The 20,714-nt window shown below is 54.9% G+C and overlaps 7 protein-coding genes across 7 annotated transcripts; 3 read left to right on the top strand and 4 right to left on the bottom strand.

Annotated features, from left to right (window-relative positions):
• Positions 1 to 370: 370 nt before the first annotated feature.
• On the bottom strand, positions 371 to 2,785 carry GUITHDRAFT_148144 (hypothetical protein; the record flags this gene model as incomplete). The annotated part of the gene is made up of 11 exons (XM_005820049.1): positions 371 to 400; positions 645 to 707; positions 880 to 966; positions 1,013 to 1,087; positions 1,468 to 1,536; positions 1,686 to 1,769; positions 1,863 to 1,915; positions 1,968 to 2,070; positions 2,180 to 2,237; positions 2,375 to 2,496; positions 2,630 to 2,785. 11 exons carry the CDS (start codon positions 2,783 to 2,785, stop codon positions 371 to 373), a joined length of 900 nt encoding a protein of 299 aa, XP_005820106.1.
• Positions 2,786 to 4,302: 1,517 nt separating this feature from the next.
• Positions 4,303 to 5,735, top strand: GUITHDRAFT_120692 (hypothetical protein; the record flags this gene model as incomplete). Its single annotated transcript, XM_005820048.1, has 6 exons — positions 4,303 to 4,697; positions 5,067 to 5,134; positions 5,180 to 5,298; positions 5,362 to 5,435; positions 5,559 to 5,624; positions 5,669 to 5,735. The coding sequence occupies 6 exons, from the start codon at positions 4,303 to 4,305 to the stop codon at positions 5,733 to 5,735; spliced, it is 789 nt and encodes a 262-aa protein (XP_005820105.1).
• A 338-nt stretch (positions 5,736 to 6,073) lies between these two features.
• GUITHDRAFT_58502 (hypothetical protein) lies at positions 6,074 to 6,253 on the bottom strand (the record flags this gene model as incomplete). The annotated part of the gene is made up of 1 exon (XM_005820047.1): positions 6,074 to 6,253. A coding segment is annotated over one exon (180 nt), but the record flags the coding sequence as incomplete, so codon positions are not given.
• A 2,729-nt stretch (positions 6,254 to 8,982) lies between these two features.
• On the top strand, positions 8,983 to 13,902 carry GUITHDRAFT_120690 (hypothetical protein; the record flags this gene model as incomplete). The annotated part of the gene is made up of 29 exons (XM_005820046.1): positions 8,983 to 8,990; positions 9,043 to 9,115; positions 9,162 to 9,224; positions 9,265 to 9,739; positions 9,828 to 10,015; positions 10,067 to 10,117; positions 10,168 to 10,197; positions 10,242 to 10,301; positions 10,352 to 10,394; positions 10,445 to 10,480; positions 10,529 to 10,600; positions 10,652 to 10,697; positions 10,803 to 10,858; positions 10,972 to 11,056; positions 11,151 to 11,201; positions 11,376 to 11,439; positions 11,485 to 11,548; positions 11,594 to 11,655; positions 11,695 to 11,754; positions 11,801 to 11,856; positions 11,905 to 11,962; positions 12,040 to 12,102; positions 12,148 to 12,195; positions 12,243 to 12,324; positions 12,429 to 12,637; positions 12,769 to 12,916; positions 13,026 to 13,212; positions 13,426 to 13,595; positions 13,634 to 13,902. 29 exons carry the CDS (start codon positions 8,983 to 8,985, stop codon positions 13,900 to 13,902), a joined length of 2,877 nt encoding a protein of 958 aa, XP_005820103.1.
• A 35-nt stretch (positions 13,903 to 13,937) lies between these two features.
• GUITHDRAFT_120689 (hypothetical protein) lies at positions 13,938 to 16,644 on the bottom strand (the record flags this gene model as incomplete). The annotated part of the gene is made up of 2 exons (XM_005820045.1): positions 13,938 to 15,170; positions 15,265 to 16,644. The coding sequence occupies 2 exons, from the start codon at positions 16,642 to 16,644 to the stop codon at positions 13,938 to 13,940; spliced, it is 2,613 nt and encodes an 870-aa protein (XP_005820102.1).
• A 632-nt stretch (positions 16,645 to 17,276) lies between these two features.
• On the bottom strand, positions 17,277 to 18,334 carry GUITHDRAFT_120688 (hypothetical protein; the record flags this gene model as incomplete). Its single annotated transcript, XM_005820044.1, has 7 exons — positions 17,277 to 17,364; positions 17,414 to 17,450; positions 17,614 to 17,717; positions 17,765 to 17,811; positions 17,867 to 17,958; positions 18,009 to 18,082; positions 18,129 to 18,334. 7 exons carry the CDS (start codon positions 18,332 to 18,334, stop codon positions 17,277 to 17,279), a joined length of 648 nt encoding a protein of 215 aa, XP_005820101.1.
• A 1,145-nt stretch (positions 18,335 to 19,479) lies between these two features.
• Positions 19,480 to 20,307, top strand: GUITHDRAFT_90822 (hypothetical protein). The gene is made up of 5 exons (XM_005820043.1): positions 19,480 to 19,601; positions 19,739 to 19,840; positions 19,897 to 19,930; positions 19,982 to 20,063; positions 20,164 to 20,307. The coding sequence occupies exons 1-5, from the start codon at positions 19,559 to 19,561 to the stop codon at positions 20,209 to 20,211; spliced, it is 309 nt and encodes a 102-aa protein (XP_005820100.1). The 5' UTR covers positions 19,480 to 19,558; the 3' UTR covers positions 20,212 to 20,307.
• The last annotated feature ends 407 nt before the right edge of the window (positions 20,308 to 20,714 follow it).

Below are 20,714 nucleotides of genomic sequence, written 5' to 3'. Positions count from 1 at the left end.
TCTCCTCCCTCCCCCTTCCCCCCTCCCCGTCCCGTCCTCCTCCTCCTCCTCCTCCTCTCCCCCTCCCCCCCCCCCCTCTTCCCCCTGCTCACCTGCATCTCTGCCTTCGTCTTCACGTGCGTGTTCTTGGACGAGTAGGTCTTGACAGTCTTCACCATCGACACGAATCGGAGGGTCGACAGAGTCTCCCAGTGGTGGAGACAGCAGGGGTTGACGTGTGCGATGATGATCACCTGACGTCTTGCCCTCAGACGCGTGCTCTTCCTCCCTGCCTCCCTCCTCATCCCCCTCCTCTCTCTTTGTTTTCTCCTCCTCCTCCTCCTCCTCCTCACCCTCGCGTTTCCTCCGATGCAATCTTTCAGCAGCCACGTCAACTTGCTCGACCGGTAGGGAACATGACCTGCACGCGGCTTCAGGTCTCGACCAGACGAGGAGGGAGGGAGGAGGGGGGGAGGGCGGAGAGAGAGAGACAGGAAGAGAGCTGGGAGAGGAGGGAGAGGAGGGAGAAGGGACGGAAGATGGAGGAAGTGGAGGTGGAGAGAGTCGAGTAGAGCTGGGGGAATGGAAGGGGAGGTGGGATGAGGAGGGGGGAAGGCGAGGAGGAGGGAGAGAATTCCTGCGGAGTCTCCGATGGCAGTCAGGACAGTCTTGAGGGAGCTGAGAGAAGCGTTGATGTTGATCGCTTCCTTGAGACGGCTGCCGTCCACCTAACCAACCTGTCACTCCAAACACCCTCCTGCTCCTGCTCCTGCTCCTGCTCCTGCTCCTTCTGTTTCCCCCTCTTCCACCTCCTTCTTCTCCATGCTGCCCTGGTCATTCGATCCTCCTCCTCCTCCTTCTTTCCAGCACTCCCTCCCCCCCCCTTTCCTCCTTTCTTACTTCGCTCTTCTTCACTCGCTCAGATCCGCACAGGTCGACGATTGTTATGATTCCGCTGCGATTCACGACCTCGCCGTCCTCGCGCTCCTGCAGACTGTGAGGGAGGAGGAGGAGAATCAGCAGCTGCTGTGACCTCGTCTCTTGAGACTCGAAACATGCAGATGGTGTGGGAGCGACTGCTCGTGCTGTTCATGGCCGTGAAGCAGACCTGAGAACCGCCCAGCCGTCACGGGAGGAGGAGGAAGACGAGGAGGGAGAGGAGCAGATGAAAGAAGAGAGGGAGCGAGAGAGAGGAGGAGAGCAGAGGAGTAGTGGTAAAGGTGAAGAACGAGGATGAACATGAAGGGGGCCGGGCGAGAAGATGAGGCGATAGGTAGAGGAGGGAGGAGGACAGCAGGAGAGGGAGAGGAGGCAGAGGAGTGACTAGGAGTTCTTGAATGACCTTCCTGCCCTGGAGAGCTTCTTGGAGTCGGGCTTGTGCCTGCTCAGCAATCTCACTTCGACTGCTTGTAACTTCCTGCTCTTGTGCCCCCCCTCCCAAATTCCTCCTCCTCCCCCTCCTCCTCCTCCTCCTTCCTCTCCTCTGACCTGCGGGCCACTGAGCACGGACTTCCACTTGCTTCCTTCGACGTAGGTGCCGTTGGCTCCTTCTCGCACCTGACAAGTCGATGAGCGAGGAAGGAGGAGGAAACAGGGGTCGGAGAGGAGGGAGAAGGAGGAGAAGGAGGAGGGGGAGGGGGAGGAGAAGGAGGAGGAGGAGGAGATCATGGAGACGACGAAGAGGAGGAGGAGGAATGTTAGTTTACCTTCTTCTCGTGAGGAGGGTCGAAGAGGTCGGTGACTTTCTCGTCGTAGATATCAAGCATGCTCAGACTGTAGCGATACTTGACCTGCAGCTGAATCAAGGAGGAAGAGGAGGAGATGCTGCTGCTGGTGGTAGTGGTGGAAAAAGGGAGGAGGAGGAGTCGCAGTTATATATTCACCTTCTCTTCCTTCTTCTCTCCGCATGTTGTTACTATGTAGTCCATGATACGACCTAGTCCAGCACGTCAAACCTGACACCCCTCCTCCTCCTCCTCCTCCTTCACCGCTCAGTCCTGTGGTATCTGCATTGATGTCTGCGACGTTGCTGCCGGAGCTGCAGTAGCCGTAGATAGTATGAGTCTTGCCACTTCCAGTCTGTCCGTATGCCTTTTCCTCTCGTTAGCACCTTCATCCTCCTCCTCCTCCTCCTCCTCTCCATCTCCTCCTCCTCCATATCATCATCTACATCTTTCTTTCCTGTCTCCCTGTGACTTACAAAGATGGTCACGTTGAATCCTTCCATCACGGAATCGGCTGCCGGCCTGACAAACTCCCTGAGTGTGCGGACAGAGGGGAGGAGAGGAGAGGGGAGGAGAGGAGAGGGGAGGGGAGGGGAGGAGGAGAGGGGAGGGGAGGAGGAGAGGGGAGGGGAGGAGAGAAGAGGAGGAGTGGGTTAGGGAAGCAGGAGTACCTCCCGACAGCTTCGAACATGTCATGCTGGGAGACCTGAGGATCGAGCACTCCGCTGTCGAAGAAGAACTCGTCGGTGCTTGTGTTCTGCTTCGGAGGTCCCTTGTTGCTCGGCGGAGGATGCTGGAAGACAGGAGGTCAGCAGCGGGCCCGTCACTACCGGCGCACCTACCACATGGATGGTGGACAGGTCTGATCGGACCTCTACGCAGGAGGTGCCGTTGATGGTAGAAGGAGGTCTCGTCCTCACGTATACCTTGACGCAACACTCCACCTGCTGCTCCGCATTCGCTCTTGCTCCCACGCACGGTCGCTTCCTCGGAGTCCCCTTGCCCGGCGTGTGAGCTGGGCTTGCGGCATGTCGCTTGAGGGAGTTGATGGGAGAGTCACGAGGGGTCAGGTGGAAATTCATCGCGATGAGGTTGAGACTGTTTGAAGTTGTTCGTGTTCACAGGAAGAGAAAATGTTGCCGATCTTTCTGATCAACAATCCAGCCTGACCATCCCTTGTCTGTTGGCAACATCATCAAATCAGAAACGTGCGGAAGAATCGTCTCTTAGTTTCAATGATCTGACATATCATTTGACATCTTCTGCTCTCACACATACACATCCTTCCTGTCAGACTCTTCATTGTTCGCTATACAACCTTGATTTCTTTCAGTCTTATCCCCACAACTTCTCACGGTGCTCATACGATGCCGAGTGAATTTCTTGCACTGCAATCCCCCCTCCACCCTCCCTGCTCTCTCCTCCTCCTCCTTCCCTCCTCCTCCTTCCTTCCCCCTCCTCCCTCTCCCTTCTCCTCTTCTCCATGCTTCCTCCGGCCTCATGTATCCTTCGCTCAGCACTCTTGCATGCATTTTACAAAACGTTCGTAAATGTTTTTGAAAAATCGGCATTGGCGTGCAAGGGCGGGGCCCGGTGGCCCGGGCCCGGGCCCGGGCCGGGCCGGGTCGCTCTGAATCCGGATCCAGCGATCCGATCAGTGACGGCCGGGTGCCCCGGGCGCCCCGGCCGCGGGCGTCCCTTGTAATCACTCCTGACAGTCACGGTCACGTACAGCACCGCCGCCGTCACTGCCGCTGGTATCACCGTCAGCAGCCTACGGTACCGTAATACGGTTTCCGGCCGCGGCCCGCCGCCGGTATGACCCGGATGATGGCGCCGCGAGTACTGACCGTGACCCGGTCACGGTCACTGAATTGAGTTGATCATGTCTGAGCCTCATAATACTACTATACACCGTGGCACGTTGACCGTGACTTTTTTGTCACCCGGTTGGAGAGGCACTGGGCCCCGGCGGCGGCGGCCGGGGCCCGGGCATGGCCGCGGCGGCCGGGGAGTCCGGGCCCGCCCCCTAAGAGCTGGACAACCGTTATGCTGTAACGTCCGAAATTCCCCACAAATGATGAATCGCTTGCCATGCTCTCATATCAAGGATCTTCCCCGCTCACGGCCTCCCTTCTCCGCATCCCTCCTTCCTCTCTTCCCCTGTTCCTACTTCTCATTCTTCTTTATCTCATCCTGCCTCTTCCTCTTCTCGTTTCTAGCTCGTCTATACCTCAATCTTCCTCGATGAGCAAGTTCTCTTTCCGCTCCCTCTTCGCGTATCTTCGTCCCCATCCCCCCCATCCCTTGATCATTTTCTCTTTTCTTTTCTTGTGCTTGTTCTCACTCTTGAAATCCTCTCCGTGGGTTGCCCTCCATGATCTTCGCACCTCCCTCTGATTCCAGTAAATGCTGTTCGAGAGCCTCGGCCTCCGTTCTTCTCTTTCCCTCCCCATCGTCCTCTTCCTTGACCAGCCCATCTCTCAGCCTGTTTGAGTGCTATCTTGCCTTTTGCCTGTCATTTCCAGCCCATCTCACAACTTCCTCTGCGCTGACCCGATCTCTCCCGTGCAGGGGGTAGCTGTGGTCCATCCTAGCCATGACGTGGTGGATAGACGCCAAGGTCGGAGCAGCAGTCGGAGTCACCGACGTTGCTCTGGTGTATCCACTTGCTGTTCTGGCGACACGGAGAGAAGCAGGCATGCCCATGAGAACAGCGCTGGCTCAAGGGCGCCTGTGGGCGGGGGGTTGGACAGCAGGGACTTTGCTGATCCCGTACTCGATTGGGGTTGAGACCTTGAGCAACGGAGTGAGGAGGACAACGACGAGGATGCTGGGGATGGAGGAGGATAGTATGACCTGCCAGGTTGCGGCAGCGGCAGCGACGTCGGGAGTGATTACGTTCTTTGGGTTGCAGCCGATCGAGAAGAAGATGGTGGGTTGTTGTGCGGGAGAATCGTCGGGAGATGATGAACGATTCTCCCACGTGTTCTGGTGATGGAGTTTTCATATGAAAGATCCCTGATCATGCATGCCAGCTATGGTTGACTTGTCTCATTCTCAGTCCCTTCAACGTCTATCCTTGTCTTTGCTGTTTTCTCACGCTGACAGTCAAAGGCAGGTCATGGATCAGCTGCTGGAAACAAGGGCAATAGGAACTTGCAGTCATATGTTCCTCTCATCGCGCTCTGACTGTTCCTCAGAGTCATCTTCTGCTGCCAAACGCTTCCCTGCCTTTCGTCCGATGCTTGAGATCTATAGGTCCCTGCCTCCTCCCTCCTTCCTGCTCACCCTCGCCCTCGCCCTGTCGCTCTTTCCCAGTTCCTCCTCTCCTCCTCTCGCCCCTTGACTTCCATCCACCAGCTACACGAAGACGCACGGTCTTCGCGCCTTGTACGGCGGAGTGACTCCTCTCTTCCTCCGCGAGTTCGGTCGGAGGGATGAAACAGACCTCTTCCCCCCTGACACGTCAGCAGTCTACGTCTTCGCCATCACCGTGGCGAACCCGCAGGTCACCAAGCTGGTTGAGCGGGAGATCCATGCGTTCAAGATGGAGCGACACGCCTCCATCTTCGGAGGCTTCGGGGCCTTCCTGGTGCTTCTTCCACGCACTCCCCCCCTGCGGCGCTCCTCCTGGATTGAGTGTTTCTCCTGGCAGATCGGAACCTCTGCAGGGTTGGTCACTGCTCCCTTCCAGACCCTCAATGCGTTGATGAAGAGTGAGGCAAACAGGTTCGTTCTCGTTCCTCCCTCCTTCTCTTCCTCTTCTTTCGTTTTTCCTTCCACCATCAGTGAGCTCTCGCTATCTGCAGCTCCTCCTCCTCTTCTCTCTCTTCCTATCTCATGTCCTGGCAGGGGGCAGAGGATGCTTCACGTGCTGCAGGAGATGTTTCAGCGAGGAGCTCTGCCGGGCATCAACCGGTGAAGAACCTGCCCTGCCTCACCTGCTCCTCACCATCTTCCAGTCTTTGGTATGGAGCTGCGACTCGCAGCATGAGGACTGGAGGAGCCGGAGTTTTGTACTACTCGTGAGCTCATACCCTCATCTTGTTCTTCTCCCCTCCCTCCCTCCCTCCCTCCCTCCCTCCCTCTTGGTCTAGCCTTCTACCTCTTTCTTACAATTTCCATCATCGCTGTCACTTGTCAGCTTCTCGTCTTTCCTCACCGTCGCACGTTCAGGTATCGCAAGGTTTTCGCAACACAAGGGGACTCTGCTCCAGCACATACTGTGCAGCATTGAGAGTCATATTCTTTCCCGTTAACACCTAGATCCCCCCAAGGTACTTCCTAAGTGAAATGTTAATCGTCTTCTCCCACTTCCCCCCCTCCTCCGTCGCAACGAACTTGTCCTCCTGCAACCTGTTCGCTTCCATCTCCTCATACCCGAGCCTTCGGTAGAGCCTGTACGCCCCTTCGTTGGTATGGTCCACCTTGAGCAGCAGCTCCGTGAACCCCATCCTTACCACCTCAGCCTCGCACTCCCTGATCAGCTCCTTCCCCACTCCCTTCCCCCGGTGCTCCTGCGCTACAGCCAGGTTGGACAGCAGCGGTCTGTACAGCAGCTCCTCCAGCTCCTTCTCGTAACCAGGACCAGTCCTCACCCCCGATATAGGAGCATACGCTCCGTTGGCAAACAGCGGCAAGACTTCAAGCCCCGCACATCCTATCAGCAGCTCGCCACCCCCCAGCTCGATGCCCTTGCTAGCGTCGAAATGCTTCTTCTTCGCTCCCTGCTCGTCTTCGCCCTCGCCCTCTCCCTCGCCCTCCTTTCCTGCCTGCTGTAGACTGGGCGTACAGCTCCCCTCCTCTAGCGATACGACACGAGTGGTCGCTATGAGGAACGTCCCCCGGCTCCTCCTGTTCATCCCGTACCCTTGGTACAGTCAGCAGCGCAACAGCAGCTTCATGCAACTCACTCCTCTGAAAGTCCACCAGCACGGAGTAGTGGAGGGCATCGGACCCATAGAGCATCTGCTCATCAACACTCAGCCCCGTCTCTGCACGCAAATCCCCCGGTCACCTGGGAGCAGAAGTGCGAAACTGGCTCGAGGAGATTCGGTAGCACTCCGTCCTTGTTCACCAACGTCGTCAGATCCTCTGGCTGCAAGACTCGAACGCTGAAAGGAGGAGATGACTTGTGCTCGCTGCCCTCCGTCGACCTGAGCTCTGTTGCCGCTTTCAACCTGCTCCTCGCCACCTACCACCAAGATCATCATTGTGACGTCGCAGCTGAACAACAAAATGCTGTTTCTCACCGAGGCGAATCCTCTCCTCCTCACAGAGCATGGAGGGCAGGAAGGCTCAGTCGGCAGTATGGTCTGCTCATGCCTCAAAGACACGGGAGCGAACAAGAATCCAGAGCTCTCAATGAAGGACACCCACAGCAGGACAACCAAGAAATTGTTCTTCATCCTTCTATCCTGGTTGCAGCTAGGAAAACTTTCAATCTGCCGCCGACGAACACAACTTCCAAACCCTTCCTCTATCCCTGTGCAAAACAAGTCACCGAGCTAACACAGCAAATATTTCTTAGAAGACCACGGCTACCCCAATAACATCAATTTGGAGAGAAATCACATGTCGAAAACGAAAACACCAGCATTGAAAATGGTAACATCATTATTGCAACCATGAAGCGAAAATGAGGAATATGGGTAGCTGCGGGATGGTTCTCAGGATCATGGACTGCTGATAAAGCATGTGTTGCAGTGTTGTTGAGAGGAGACAAACAGGAAAAACTCGAAGCAAACAGACGAGAGCGGAACAGACGACAGGAAGAAATCGAGGAGCGCAGGAACACGAGGAGGAGTAGAGGAGTAGAGGAGTAGAGGAGTAGGCAAAGATGATATCAGGAGGATAGAGGAGTAGAGAAGTAGAGGAGGAGAAGAAGAGACGAGGAGGAGAGGAGGAGGGCGAAGATGGTGATAGGAGGGGGATAGGAAGGGGATAGGAGGGGGGATACGAAGAGGAGAGGAGGAGAGGGGAGAAGAGGAGGGGGAGGGGTAAGCGAGGAGGGGGAAGGGAAGAAGGAGGGGCGGCGGTGGGAGGAGGAGGAGGAAGGGGGAAAGAAACGTTTGCGTCAATAGTGAACATGGCTGGAGGTCGAGGTGGAGGCCAAATGGACAATGGGAGGGGTGGTGAGCAACTACCGAGATAGAAGGGTATTTAAGGGGGTAGGGGTAATGTGGGAAATCCGTACGGGAGGGGTCATCAAGAAGGTTTTTGTGTTTTGGTAACTGGAGGGGTACCTGGTGTGTTCTGTTCATTCACAAGGTAGGGTGGTCGTGAAATCTGGGGGTGGGTAGTGAATTTTTCTCTGGAAGGGTAGGGTGGATAGACTGGGTCAGGTGGTAGGATAAGTCCTCGTTTACCCCCTCGTCAGGGGTACACAGCGATGGGGCAAGTAAAGTGGGGTGGGTAGTAAACATAGGGGTTGTAAAGACCTGTTAAACTGCATTGTAATGGTAGAAATCGAAGGGTAGGGTACATAGTTGAAAAGCAGAATGGGGAGGTGGTAACAGGGTAGGGGTCAACGGGCCTTCATGCTGGATTGGCGGCGTTGAGGCCGGAGGGGCGGGGAGGAGGAGACGGGAGGAGGACAGGAGGGAGAGCAGAGCAGAGCAGAGCAGAGCAGAGCAGAGCAGGAAAGTAGACGATGAGAGGAGGAGGAGGGAGGAGAGAAGAGAAGAGCAAGGAGGGCAGGGTAGAGGGGATATCGGAAAGGGTACGGAGGCGAGCGAGATACGACCTCGCGACGGAAAGGTGATGATGGGGGCAGGAAGCGGCAGGGATCGTATGAGACACACACATCTGAAGAAGTAAGAAAGGTTTTACTAGCAACTGCCAAGAGAGAGAGGAAGGATGCACTCGAGAAGCGAGCCTTCTTGTTGAACTAGCTGTCCAGTGGCACTTCAGCGCAGCATATATCCACTACCATTCCGACGCATGATGGGAAGGGGCTGCAGAGAAAAATCACGTTTGAGTTGTTGCAGCGAGGAACAGATTTGTCTGACGTGATGCCATGATCATTGTGAGCACGGGAACAAGGTTTTTTGAACTGCTGTCGTTGGAGAGGTTTTGGTTCAGTGGGTATTAGCGAGAGAGCGCATCAGCATTGAGACAAGGTTGTCCTCGGCACATGCCTGTAGTGTCATATGGTTTGGTTTAGGATGGTTGATGACTCATCAACTGATGAGTCACAACTGATGAGTGAACAACCATCTGATGAGGCATCTGACCGTCAAAGGGGGTGACCAGCCCCCTTTGACCAGCTGAGCGAATGAGCAGGTTTTGCACCACATGCGGATGACAGCGCTTCAAGACAAGCTCACTTGAGCAGAATGACAGAGCCAGCTCAGTCTATGAGCAATCAAGCTTTGCCTCATCCCTTGACTGACGAGATCCTTCGGGAGGTTGCTCGCGGCTGCTCCATGTAGACTGTTTTAACGAGTCTGCCAGGTTCTTCAGGAGCTCCCGACGGGGGCACGACTTGCGACAGAGACATGTCTGAGCTGCTGGAAGGTGGGCTCCTCCTCCCTTGACCTCCCTGAATCTTTCTCAGGAGAATAAGTTTCCAACGGCAGAATTCATTTCATTCCTCCAGAGCATAGCCGCACATAGCAGCATCCTGAACAAACTTTTCAACGAAGGTGGAGGACAGCCTGAGGGTTCATCAGCAGATCAGAGCAGTGATGGTAGGATTGGGCAAGAGAATGATTTGCAGGAGGGGATGGAGGACATGGACGTCGAACCTCTACCACCCACTCATGAGCTTTGTGATGAGAAGGAGACTGAAACAGACCTTATTCAACATCAAAAGAGGCTGCAAGAAATCAAGAGGCGCCAACTTGAGTGCATTGATGGAAAGAACTCAAAGAAGATATGCAACTACTTGCAAGTGGTGCTCTACGAGTTCGTTCGTCGTCTGCCCATTTCTGCATATCGTCAATTCATTTACAGCGTGAGGCAGTACGTCGAGAACAAACTTTCAGCCGAGGGATTCGGAGAAGTGATTAAGACTTTTGTAGATCAGCACAGTATCGTTGTTCCTTTGACATACTCTCCTCATCGAAGCCATGATCAGCAGCAGCCTGCTGAAGGAAGAACGATCGCTCCCGTCCAAAGAGGCACAGAACAGAGACATGACTGGATCCGATGGGATGACCGTTTATGGCAATCAGAATGCAAGCAAGGTTTTGGAGACCTTGGCGGCACACAAAGCAAAGAAAAAAGTTCTCTCACAAACAAATGCAATAGATGGTGTTGGATCAACAACTACACCACGTTCGAATGTGATGCCTGATAGCTTACAGGTATGAGATTGTTGCTAACGTGGACCGAGTAAATTCTCAATTGCCTTGCAGATGGATGAAAAAGATTTGAGCGACGAGGACTTGACAATTCTGAGTAGACAGGTATCCTGTCCCTTCGTTTGATTGTCAAAACTGAAGTAACACCTTGCCAGTTGGGCAGGCAGCTCGGTCCCTTCTCGCAGGTGCTCATGAGATCTCGACCTAAAGTTGGTTGATGTTCTTGCAGTACACGACTGCTGAGTACTTAATGGACACGCCGTTAGGATCTTTTCTAACGCAAAAAGCGGTGAGAGGAAAAGGTGAACCATCAATGGAGCGTCATGACATGAATGCCAGCGAGCCATCTGCTCCCGTCCCATCCTGATCAAAGTTGTTGCGGGTATCTGCTGGGCCACCATTCTGCCGTTTGTGACTGATGGGAACCTTGAGATGTCCTGCGGCAGCGAAACCTGCGGACGAACAAAGGTGAGAGAAGCTGGGGCATGCTTTCGGTCCCTCAGTTTCGGTCCCAAGGCGACGTGGAGCGGCAGTCAGGACTGCCATTTCGATGTAAGGCGATCTTTGCCTTCCAGCTCGTGGATTCAGGTCCGTCTCTCTTGCTCGACATCGTGTATGTCATCGCGTGTTGCTGGGCAGGCCCCCACATGGTCTTGTGCTTCGGGATGTACGTCCACGAGTACGGGTAGGCGAGAGAGGAGGGAGGAAAGAGACGAGCATGAAAAGAGTCAAAAAGTCGACAGGGGAGGGACAAGTGATCAGTTCTGACATTCTGTTGAATCCGCCGCAGGCCGGGTTGTGCTCCAGAGCATTCGGGGAGAATATACATCGAGGTGAAATCAGTTTGTGAGAGACACTACGGGAAACTGAGTTGTTGGTTGTTAGTGTGTGGATAGTGTTCCTTTGTATGGATCCGAAAAAGGGGAGGAACGACAGGTAGTGATGTGGGATGTAAGCAGCCTTGTCTCTCAACGAGCTGGTTCTCGCGCTGCAGGCATTGCTCTCTGCGATAGTCTTGGGATATTTCGATTATGTCCGCAACATGTAACGATTCGCCTCTCCCCTTATTATCATACTCTATCTCTCATCGCCCCTACAAGCTGCTTCTTGTCGATTGCTCACTTGATTCGTTTTCCAGGGGCTTCCAGTACGCGCACATGCGTGTTCCTCCTCCCACCGAAGAGAACAGGTTGATTTCCAACTTTCACAGCAAAGATGTCATCCCTACTACAGCCACATCTTTGCCAGTCGAAGTCTGGCCGTGAGGCTCCGAGCGTCTCTCCATCTCTCACATTGGTACTGGCCTCATCTCTTCTTGCCTGACCAACGTGTTTTCCTGTTGAAACTCATTCTTGACTGGCAGGTATCATCGCCTTCTACAAAGTGCCATGCAAGCACGGATCATCGCGTCATTCGAAGCTGGACAGGTTTGGCGTTTCTTTGAAGGCAAAGGCTCAATCCTCTTTTTCCAGGCGGGTCAGATGAGTAACTTTCCGCTCTCTCTCTTGGACCCTGCGGAGATGGCGGCAGAGATCGGTACGACACCATCAGCTCCTGCCCCCCTGGCTGACCTGCTTGCAGCTTTTCAGAATGCTGACTTGCGGGCTCTGGACCAGCAGACGGCAAAGCTGATGGAGGCGAGTGTGCGGCCTCCGTTCCTCGTCGACTGACATGGTCAGCAGAGAGTGCAGCAGCTGCAGGAGAGGTTCTTCCTCATCCACCTGCTCCCTGCTGGGGCGAAGGTGAGGTAGACAGGCTGTGTGTCTCAGGCTCCTCATGTTGCGCTAGGTCAACCGCTCTCCCGACATTGCTCCTCTCCTTGCCAGCTCAGTCGCGTCCGATCGGTAAGTGCAGGGTAGCCTTTGAGATCTCGAAGCTGACTGATTGGACAGCCACGAGTTTGTTTCGATCTGTGTGAATCAGCGCCTTCGTTTCGCCTCCCTCCAGCAGGTGAAGTTCTCCTCGTCCTCGTCCTCGTCCTCGTCCTCGTCCTCGTCCTTCTCCTCCTCGTTGACGCCGAGTGCCAGGCCAAGTACGCGACGATCATGCTAGTGCATCGCATCATGGCCGAGCAATGCAAGTCGGCACAGGTTTCGGAGGGGAGGCGCGCCTGACTCGACTCACGAGGCCTGCAGGAGCTGGAGGACGAGCAGAACCATCTCGTTGACTATCCTGCGCATCAGGTGACGTCAACAGCAGCTGGAAGGTCATGACTGTTTGCCCCGCGCAGGCTGGTGGTCAAGTGCAAAATTCAGGACCACAGGGTGCAGTCAACAGGACCAATGCATCTATGCCGTCAAACATGTTCCGAGGTAAGAGAGAAGAGGGGCGGAGACGGATGGGGAAGGAGGAGAAGGAAGGGAGGAGGAAGATGAGCAGGAGCAGGAGCAGGAGCAGGAGTGATGATTCTTGGCAGCGCTTCCAAGTCAGGAGAGAAAATTCTTCGGGGCAAGCATGCCTCCTGCGCGGCAGGCTGGGTACTATGAGAGTATGGATGGATTCCCCAACGAAGCTGGACGGATGGGAGGCATGTACGTTGAACCTGGTGGCGTCTTCCCTGCTGGGCAGATGGGAGAGATGTACATGGATGCATCCATGCGAAGAGCCTATCCCCCGCAGAAGCTCGTGAGCACTCCCTTCCTCGTCCTCATCTCTTCTTTGTCGTCTTGTATCCTCTACTTTTCCGCCCTCCGCCCTCTACTTCTTACATGTTTCCTCCTCCCTGCTGTTCCACGGTGTGACTTTGCATGCTCCAGGCGGCATGGAGCGGTCAAATGGGAGGCGGGCAGTTCTCGCCTGGTCCGATGGACGGTGGGCAGATGATGAGGGGAGGAGAGGGCTGGATGGGGAGGCAGCGCGAAGTGCATCAGGGTTTCCTGCAGGGCATGAAGTTGGACATGCGGAGTAAGAGCCTGGAGGATAGAATCATGAGCGACCCTCCGGCTGGGTACCCTGTGAAGGTTGAACAGCTGGGGCAAGCGAGAGCCAGGCAGGCTGAGTTCATGCCCCCAAGGGTACCAGCAGTTGCTCAGCAGGCGGGGATACAACAGGAACGGATACAACAGGAGAGGATACAACAAGAGAGGATACAACAGGAGAGGATACAACAGGAGAGGATACAACAGGAGAGGATACAACAAGAGAGGATACAACAAGAGAGGATACAACAAGAGAGGATACAACAAGAGAGGATACAAGACGTGAGGATACAACAGGAGAGGATACAACAAGAGAGGATACAACAAGAGAGGATACAACAAGAGAGGATACAACAGGAACGGATACAACAAGAGAGGATGCAACAGGAGAGGATACAACAGGAGAGGATACAAGACGTGAGGATACAACAAGAGAGGATACAGCAGGGGATTAGAATGCTCCCAGTGAAAACCGCAAATCCCATCAGCATGCAGGGGGCTAGAGGAGGACGAGGAGGTTGGGCTCATCGTCCTCCCAGCGAACAGGGCGGAAGTTCGCGGGATGGCACGTGGAGGGACCCCAGCAGGATCTCTGGAGGAGGGGAGATGGTGGGAGCAGGGAGAGCAACAGGGCCTGGGTCAACCCCGATGTCCGAGAGGCCACGGTCAGCAGGTGTCAGCGACGTGATGAAACCGATGACAGGGGAGGGGCAGTTGGAGGCAGGGCTGAGCACCAATGCGCAGAAGTTTGCGGACAGCTTCATGGTCGACCTAGGAGGGAGCGAGAGCGACGGAGGGATGCGAGGGACGCTGCTGCTGCCGGAGGACGTGGGGACGTTTGTGCCCCCAGCCAGCGACACTCAGTCGCAGGACCTCGGGGACGAAGACTGGCTGGATGAAGACGCGAGCTCAGTCGGAGGGCTGCTGGTGTCCAACAACAGCGACGGGGAGGAGCTGGGAAATTGGTATTAAGTGTAGATGAAGAGGTCGAACTGTAGCTGCCGCCCTCACACGTGCCGGCTGTGCGGGTTGGCGAAGGTTCCCATCCTCGGGGGCCGCGAGATCTCCCGCTGCCTGATCCCTCCGTCCTCGTGCCACTCCGACACAATCGCCCGCCTGTTGCTGCCGCTGTTGCTCCCCTCCCGCTTCACGCGCCACTGAGCCGCCGACCCATCGGAGGAGACGGAGATGAGCCAGCCGTCCTCGTTGGTGAAGGCGACGCCATGGACGTGCGAGCTGTGGAGGAGAAGCCTCTTGCAGTTGCGCTGCGTCTCCTGCATGTCGCCGATGGCCGGGAAGGGGTACAGTTTCACCTCGCCTCGGTCGTTGCCGGACGCGCAGAGCAGAAGATCGTTGCTGACGTTGACAGAGTCGATGCTGGAGACGAGGGCAGCAGGAGGCCAGATGGAGGACAGGGACCAGTCGAAGACGACGGTTCGGGTGTGCCAAGGGACGTCGCGGAGAAGGGAGGAGCGTCCCTGGGGGCGGCAGCTTGGAACTTCCCAGAAGAGAAGCTCCGCAGCAGTGCACGAGGAACGGAGCCAGCGAGAGTCAGCGGAAAAGTCCACGTGCTGGACGGCTCCTGAGTGCCCCCGGCAGGTCCCCACGTGCCGGAAGTCGCTCTCGACGCTGTAAAGGTCGATGACTTGCTCTCGGCTGGCGACGGCGAGGTAGCGACCGTCCGGGGAGAAGCGTACCTGCGTCACATCCTCCTTCCTCTGTGAAGACTTGAGGAGGCAGCGAGGGGCCTGCGGCAGCGGCGGCACGTCCCAGACGGTGAAGTTGCCATGACGGTGACCCAGCGCGTAGAGCGACTCCGACGGATGGATGGAGACGCTGGTGCACTGCAGGCCGACGTAGACAGAGAGCTGGAGCTCCCTGCTATGTACGTCCCACCTCTTGATCGTCTTGTCCTCCGACACGGTCAGGTAGTAGGAGTCCCCGTAGGGGCTGACGTCCACCGCCGTCACGCCTGCGAAGTGAGTGGACACGAGCTGCTGGATGGACCCGTCCTTGAGGGCGATGAGGAAGATCTGTCCGGAGGAGGAGCCGCACAGGATGTTCCCCTTGAGATAGTCGAGGCTGGTGACCACCGTCGTGCTCTGCGCCCCCCCGAGGAAGACTCCCTTCACGTCAACCTTGAGTTTCGTCGTCATCGTCTCCCTTGTGCTCCTCCTTGTCCCCTCCCGTGACTTGCCGCCCTCCTTCCTCCCCGTGATCGTCGATGGAGGTGCCCACACCTTGCCGGAACAGCATCAGCTCTTTCTCTCCTCCCCTCTCCCCTTGCTCTCCTCCTCCCCCTTCTTCCGTCCCCGCCTCCTCAACTTTTCTCACCTTCACGTAGCCGTCCCGTCCAGACGAGATGATCCCGTTCTGCATCGCGCACAGAGCAAGCACAGGAGCTGCGTGCGCGTTGTCGATGCGGTCGACGCACTCGTTCCTCCCGGTCTTGGTCCTGCTGTACATGGCGATATGGCCCTCCTCTAGCCCGCAGATCGCCATCCCTTCAGCGGTGTACGCACAGCAGGCGACGAGCTGGGGTTCAGTCCGTTTCTGCCCTTCCTTGGCGTTCTTCTCCTGTCGGAACGTCGCCATGACAGACTTCTCGGCCTCGAGGCTCCAGAACTTGATGTGCTTGTTCCCGACCTGAAGGATCTCGTCCAGATTGAACGGGCTGAAGGCTACGGCGTACACTTCCTCCACGTAGCCGTTGCCGCTGAACAGCAGCTGCTTCTTCTCCCAGTCGTACACCGCCAGAGAGTGCATGTCGTCTCCTCCTATCGAGGCCAGGAACTGCTCCGTCGGGCTGAACGCAAGCGCAGTCACTGCGTTCCTGTGGAAGCCCCGCAACTTGGTCAGTACGGAGCAGGAGGACACGTCCCACACGTAGATAGGAGGGCTCCTCTCCTCGAAGCTCGCGAGCTGCCCAGACGCAGCGACGGTCTTGGAGGCGGCAACAGCGAGGCTGACGCAGTCGTTGTCGTGCTCCTTGAAGTACCGCTGCGTTCGTTCGACAACGTCGAAGATGACAACATAGCGGGAAGCCGGGTAGGCGATGGAGGAGGGGGAGAGGAACTTGGCGTTGTTGAGGTGGAGGCATCGCCCTGCCTTCTTCGCCTCTGACTTAGGCTCTAGGATCTGCCTTGCGCTCCGGTACCCATGCACCCAGTCCAGCTCCAAATCTGCTGGCGGTGGCCTGGCAAACTCCCGGAGGTCCTTCTTATCAGCCCATGCAGTGGGCGGGTAGAGGAAGGATCTGCAGGGAGGGCACATCCTCCCGTCCTTGGACGCTTCAGCTGGCCCCTCCCGAGAGCCTCCCGGCGTGCCATGGAGCTTCAACGTCCGGAACAGGAACGCATACTCGACATGACGGCTATGTATGGCCTCCCCTTCCTGCAACGAGGCGCCTCGTCCGAACCCGATCTCGTCCCCGTCTCTTAGCAGGCACTCTGACACCTTCACCTGGTTCACGAAGACTCCGTTGGAGCTCCCGCAGTCTCGGATCCTGAAGGAGGTGAAAATTTTCCCGCCTTCGCTGTTGACGAAGGTGGACGGCTGACCCACACCCTCGATAACGGCGTGCGTGCGAGACATCCCGTCCCACTGCAAGCTGATCTCACACTCAGCTCCTCGTCCTATCCTCACCTTCCCCCCCCCTAGCGCCACCCTCCTCCCCATCGCCTCCTTCCCCCGCACTCCCTCCAAGCCCGCCATGCCCAACGCCCCGACGACTCACCACCCCTACCCCCTGAATATGCATCTGCCACCACCTCCCCGCCTTTTTTGAAGTTTCGAAAATGATGTGAGCGAGGAAGGCGAGGTGGATGTGGGTGGCGAAGAAGAGGAGGAGAGGGAAGAATCATGGCGAACAGCTGGAGGAAGGGGAAGAATCATGGCGAGCAGCTGGAGGAAGGGGAAGAGAAGGAGCCAGCGATCATGGCGAATAGCTGGAGGAAGGGGAAGAGAAGGAGCCAGCGATCATGGCGAATAGCTGGAGGAAGGGGAAGAGAAGGAGCCAGCGATCCTGGACAAGGGCACACTTTCATCGGTCTTGCATGAAAAGCGCACTGAAGTGAGTGGAATCCGAAATACAAAGATGAAGAAGATCGGGGGATGGATGGGGTGAAAGAAGAAAAGAGGGAGGGAGGGAGGGAGGGAGGGAGGGAGGGAGGGAGGGAGGGAGGGAGGGAGTATGTGACAGGATGTGTGGTAGGAGCAAAAAAGGACAAGGTATGCAAGTCATGGCAAGAGTTTTCACTGTAAGGAGCCTCAGAGTGCGAAGGGGAGGAAGAGCAGAAAAGGAAGAGGCGGTCATGCATGAGCAGGGAGCCTGTACAGTCCCGGGCTCATTCGTCATTTGACGCATCAAGAGGAAGGTCTTCCATCCCTCCGTCGGCTGGCTCCTCATCGTCGTCGAGATCCAGTGGCAGCTGGCTGAAGAGGGGAGGATGAGATAGAGCGCGATCGAGGACCGAGCACTCACCTCGAAGAGACTGAGTCCGTCATCTCGATATTCCAATCTGAGCCCGAGGATGAGCCAAAGGAAACAGATGGTGGAAGTAATGCAGGGACGTGGCGAGAGGATGGGTGGGGGTGTGCTGCGAGGGGCAGCGTTGGAGGGCACGGAGGGGGAATAGCGGCAGGTCAAGGAGATAGGGAGGAGCAGGAGGCGAGGAGAGATACCTGAGACGTTGACTCCGACTCTCTCTGCTTCCTCTGGGGTGATGCCTACGTTGTCGAGCAGGGTCTTCTTGCGTTTGTAGATGAACTGAGACTTCTTGTGTACCCTGATCCCTCGGCCTCAGCAACAGCTAAGAAGCGATCTGAGCAATACCTCTTGCTTTCAGTCTTGAGCTGCGACACTATCGTGTCCTCCGAGACCTGGAGTGGCGAGCAACTCTCAGAGGTGCAGCTGGAGATTCGGAGATGTTCTCACCTTGTCAAGGATTCTTCCTTCCCTAGCCATCGACAAGAGCTTGTTCTGGATGGACTTGGCGAGCTGAGGATTTGAGTACCTGACGTTGTCCACTGCGATGACCAGATGTCATACTCACATTCACGTGCACCAAGCATCTCACATCGGGAGAGGGCCCCAGGTTCAAGTATCTTTGCGAGGATGGACCTTTCAAACTCTTCTTGTTGTTCTTCCTCTCTGTAGCATCCAATGAATGACGGCGTCACAACATGTCACAACTCACTCAGTTTTCTCTTTCGGCTTCTCAGGCGGTGGTGCCGGTTTGGGCCGTACGTGCTTGAGCACTGATTCAAGGATCTTCTTTTCATCAAGGGCGTCTGCGTTCTGTTCCTTTTCCGACTCGTCGTCTGTCGTTCCATGATGATAGATCGGGTTGGGGTTATCAAACCCTCCACGCAGCCTGCATGTCCCTTCAACGCTGTTTCGCATCACCGCTATTGAACCGAGTTGGTGCGATGATGCTGCATACTGCTCAGTGACTGTGTCAATGCAGAGGTATAGAAAAATCCAAATAAAAATCCGTTGTGGCTGGCAAGTCAGAGGGTCCATGGCGCGATATTTCCCGCTAGGCTACGTGCAATATATCAATAAGAGAAGGAAAAGCAGGAAAAGTCCAGCGGATTATCAAGGCTTCAGTTTGGACAATGTCTGATCAAAGACAATTGGAATAAAATCACATGATTTTCAAGAAATTGCGGAGATATCAGCTGTTCAATGTTTCCTCTCTAATGTTTGTCAGCCAAACCTAATCCTACTGGCTCACCACCACTATTGCTACCATGTCATTGGATATATAGATTTTTTCTTCAGACTTGCAGCTTTCCCCTGAACCATTGATGGGAAATTACAGCTTGATGAGAAATCACAGCTCATATTCTTCATTTGTTATAGACTCGCTTGAACTTGCTTCCCTTCTTGAAACTGTTGCTGTTCCTACTACAGGTCAGGAAAATTCTTGTCTGCACGACTCGCATGCCTCAGAAAAATGCCACTTCTTGTCCGAACCTCCTCGTCCTGACCCTGTTCATGCTCTGAATTTTCATCTGGTCCTCTTCCTCCCTCCCTCCTTCCCTCCCTCCCTCCCTCCCCTTCCGCCACGTTCCTCAGATGATTTTCGCCTCGCCCTTGCACTTCACCCATCGGGCGCATTGAAAGGGGTCTGAAAGTAGATTCAAATTGCCTTATGGAATTTCAAATACACATCCACAACTTGATCTTCTACTATTGTGTTCAGTTCTTTTATTGAAATTGGTACCTTGAAGGACAGCAATCTACACTTAGTTGGGACATTAGAGTTTCAATCTAAGGCAGCGCAAAAACTATTTTAAATTAAAAACTATTATTTAAAAATGTAAAATTGTAAAAATGGTAGACACCTCATCAGCCCCTCCCCACCCCCCTGGTCGGCGTCAAACTCCATCGTCTCAAAGCGTTTCCTCTATTATTGAAGTTTTACAAACACTGATTTGAAATATCTCCCTCAATATTGAAACATTCTAACAACCCATCACCTGCCGTGTTGCCCCACCCCCCCTGCCTGCTTCCCGCCATCCGCGCCTCTCCCAGGACCTGAACCCTCGGCAGTCCCGACCCTCTCTTCCTCTTTTTCTCTACATCTGCTCTGCTACCTGAGCAACTTACAAACTCAGCGCCATGGCTACACCCAAGCACACGATTGTTCTTCTGCAGGAAACAGGTGTGTGCGCCCTTTTGAATGGGTAAATTGGGTATTATGTAACCCACTTTGTATGTTGATTCTTGTTCAAGATGACAACATGATATTGTTGATCCCATGAAACTTTGAATTCTTCATTGTCATGATTAAATTGGCAGCCAGCAAGAGCACAAGAACTTTCAGCGACTTCGAAAGTGTCTCAGAGGCCATGAACGGCATTTGCCAGCTGTACGAACAGAGGTTGAAGCAAATGAATCCTGGTAAGGATGTTGATCCTTCGAGTGAGTGATATCAATGTTCATAATCTTGTATGTAGGCATGAGGAACATTACCTACGACATCTCTGAGCTGTAGGCCCTCCCTTCTCCTGTGGGATCCTTTCATCACGAATGCGTTTGCAGGTATGCATTCATCGATCAGCTTGGCGACCTGTGCTGCCTCGTGTACAACGGTTACGGTGCCTATGAACCTCACAACAAGCAGGTAAGTCACAACTCCATGATGAGGAGGTGCTCCTGTTTGTTCGGAGAATCCTCTTTCGTTTGCTTTTTCGGATTGTTTTCTCACATTTTTCTATCGGCAGTGGGTCAAAGACAGAGTGTTTGCTCATTTGAAAAGAATGGCACAATGATGGTAATTTGAATCGATGCAACTCATCTAGCTCATGTAGAATGCAAAAGTACACGGGGATCTGATGTTGACACATAAAATTGTAGCAGAGAACTTCAATTAAGACGTGTTTCATCGCCACTGTTGTAAGGACTGGGTACACGTGTACTGCTCACCACTCATTCTTATCTCTTAATGCCACTAGACTCCTAAATATTTTCATCTAAGAAACGAAGTGTTGTTTCTTTCTTACGGTCATGTGACTGACGTGATGAGTGACTCTTCATAACGGTCAGACATTTACCGGCTCAATCCGCCGTGCTCGTTGTGATGAGGGTCACTCTGATTTCTGCGGTCTATCAGATGATACCAGGTTCCAAAGTCTACGATTCTTAGTCCCGGCACCGGGCGTGACAGAGAGTTAAAGATGGATCAGTATCGGAGCAGCGCCATGATGTATCCAGCGCAGCAGGCCAGGTTCCGAGTGCAGCCCTAAAGTCTAGCCATGTACACCGGCTGCTACCC

Source organism: Guillardia theta, assembly GCF_000315625.1.
Source record: "Guillardia theta CCMP2712 unplaced genomic scaffold GUITHscaffold_193, whole genome shotgun sequence".
In the NCBI taxonomy this organism is placed as follows: Eukaryota; class Cryptophyceae; order Pyrenomonadales; family Geminigeraceae; genus Guillardia; species Guillardia theta.
This window is presented reverse-complemented; position numbering and strand designations above follow the sequence as displayed.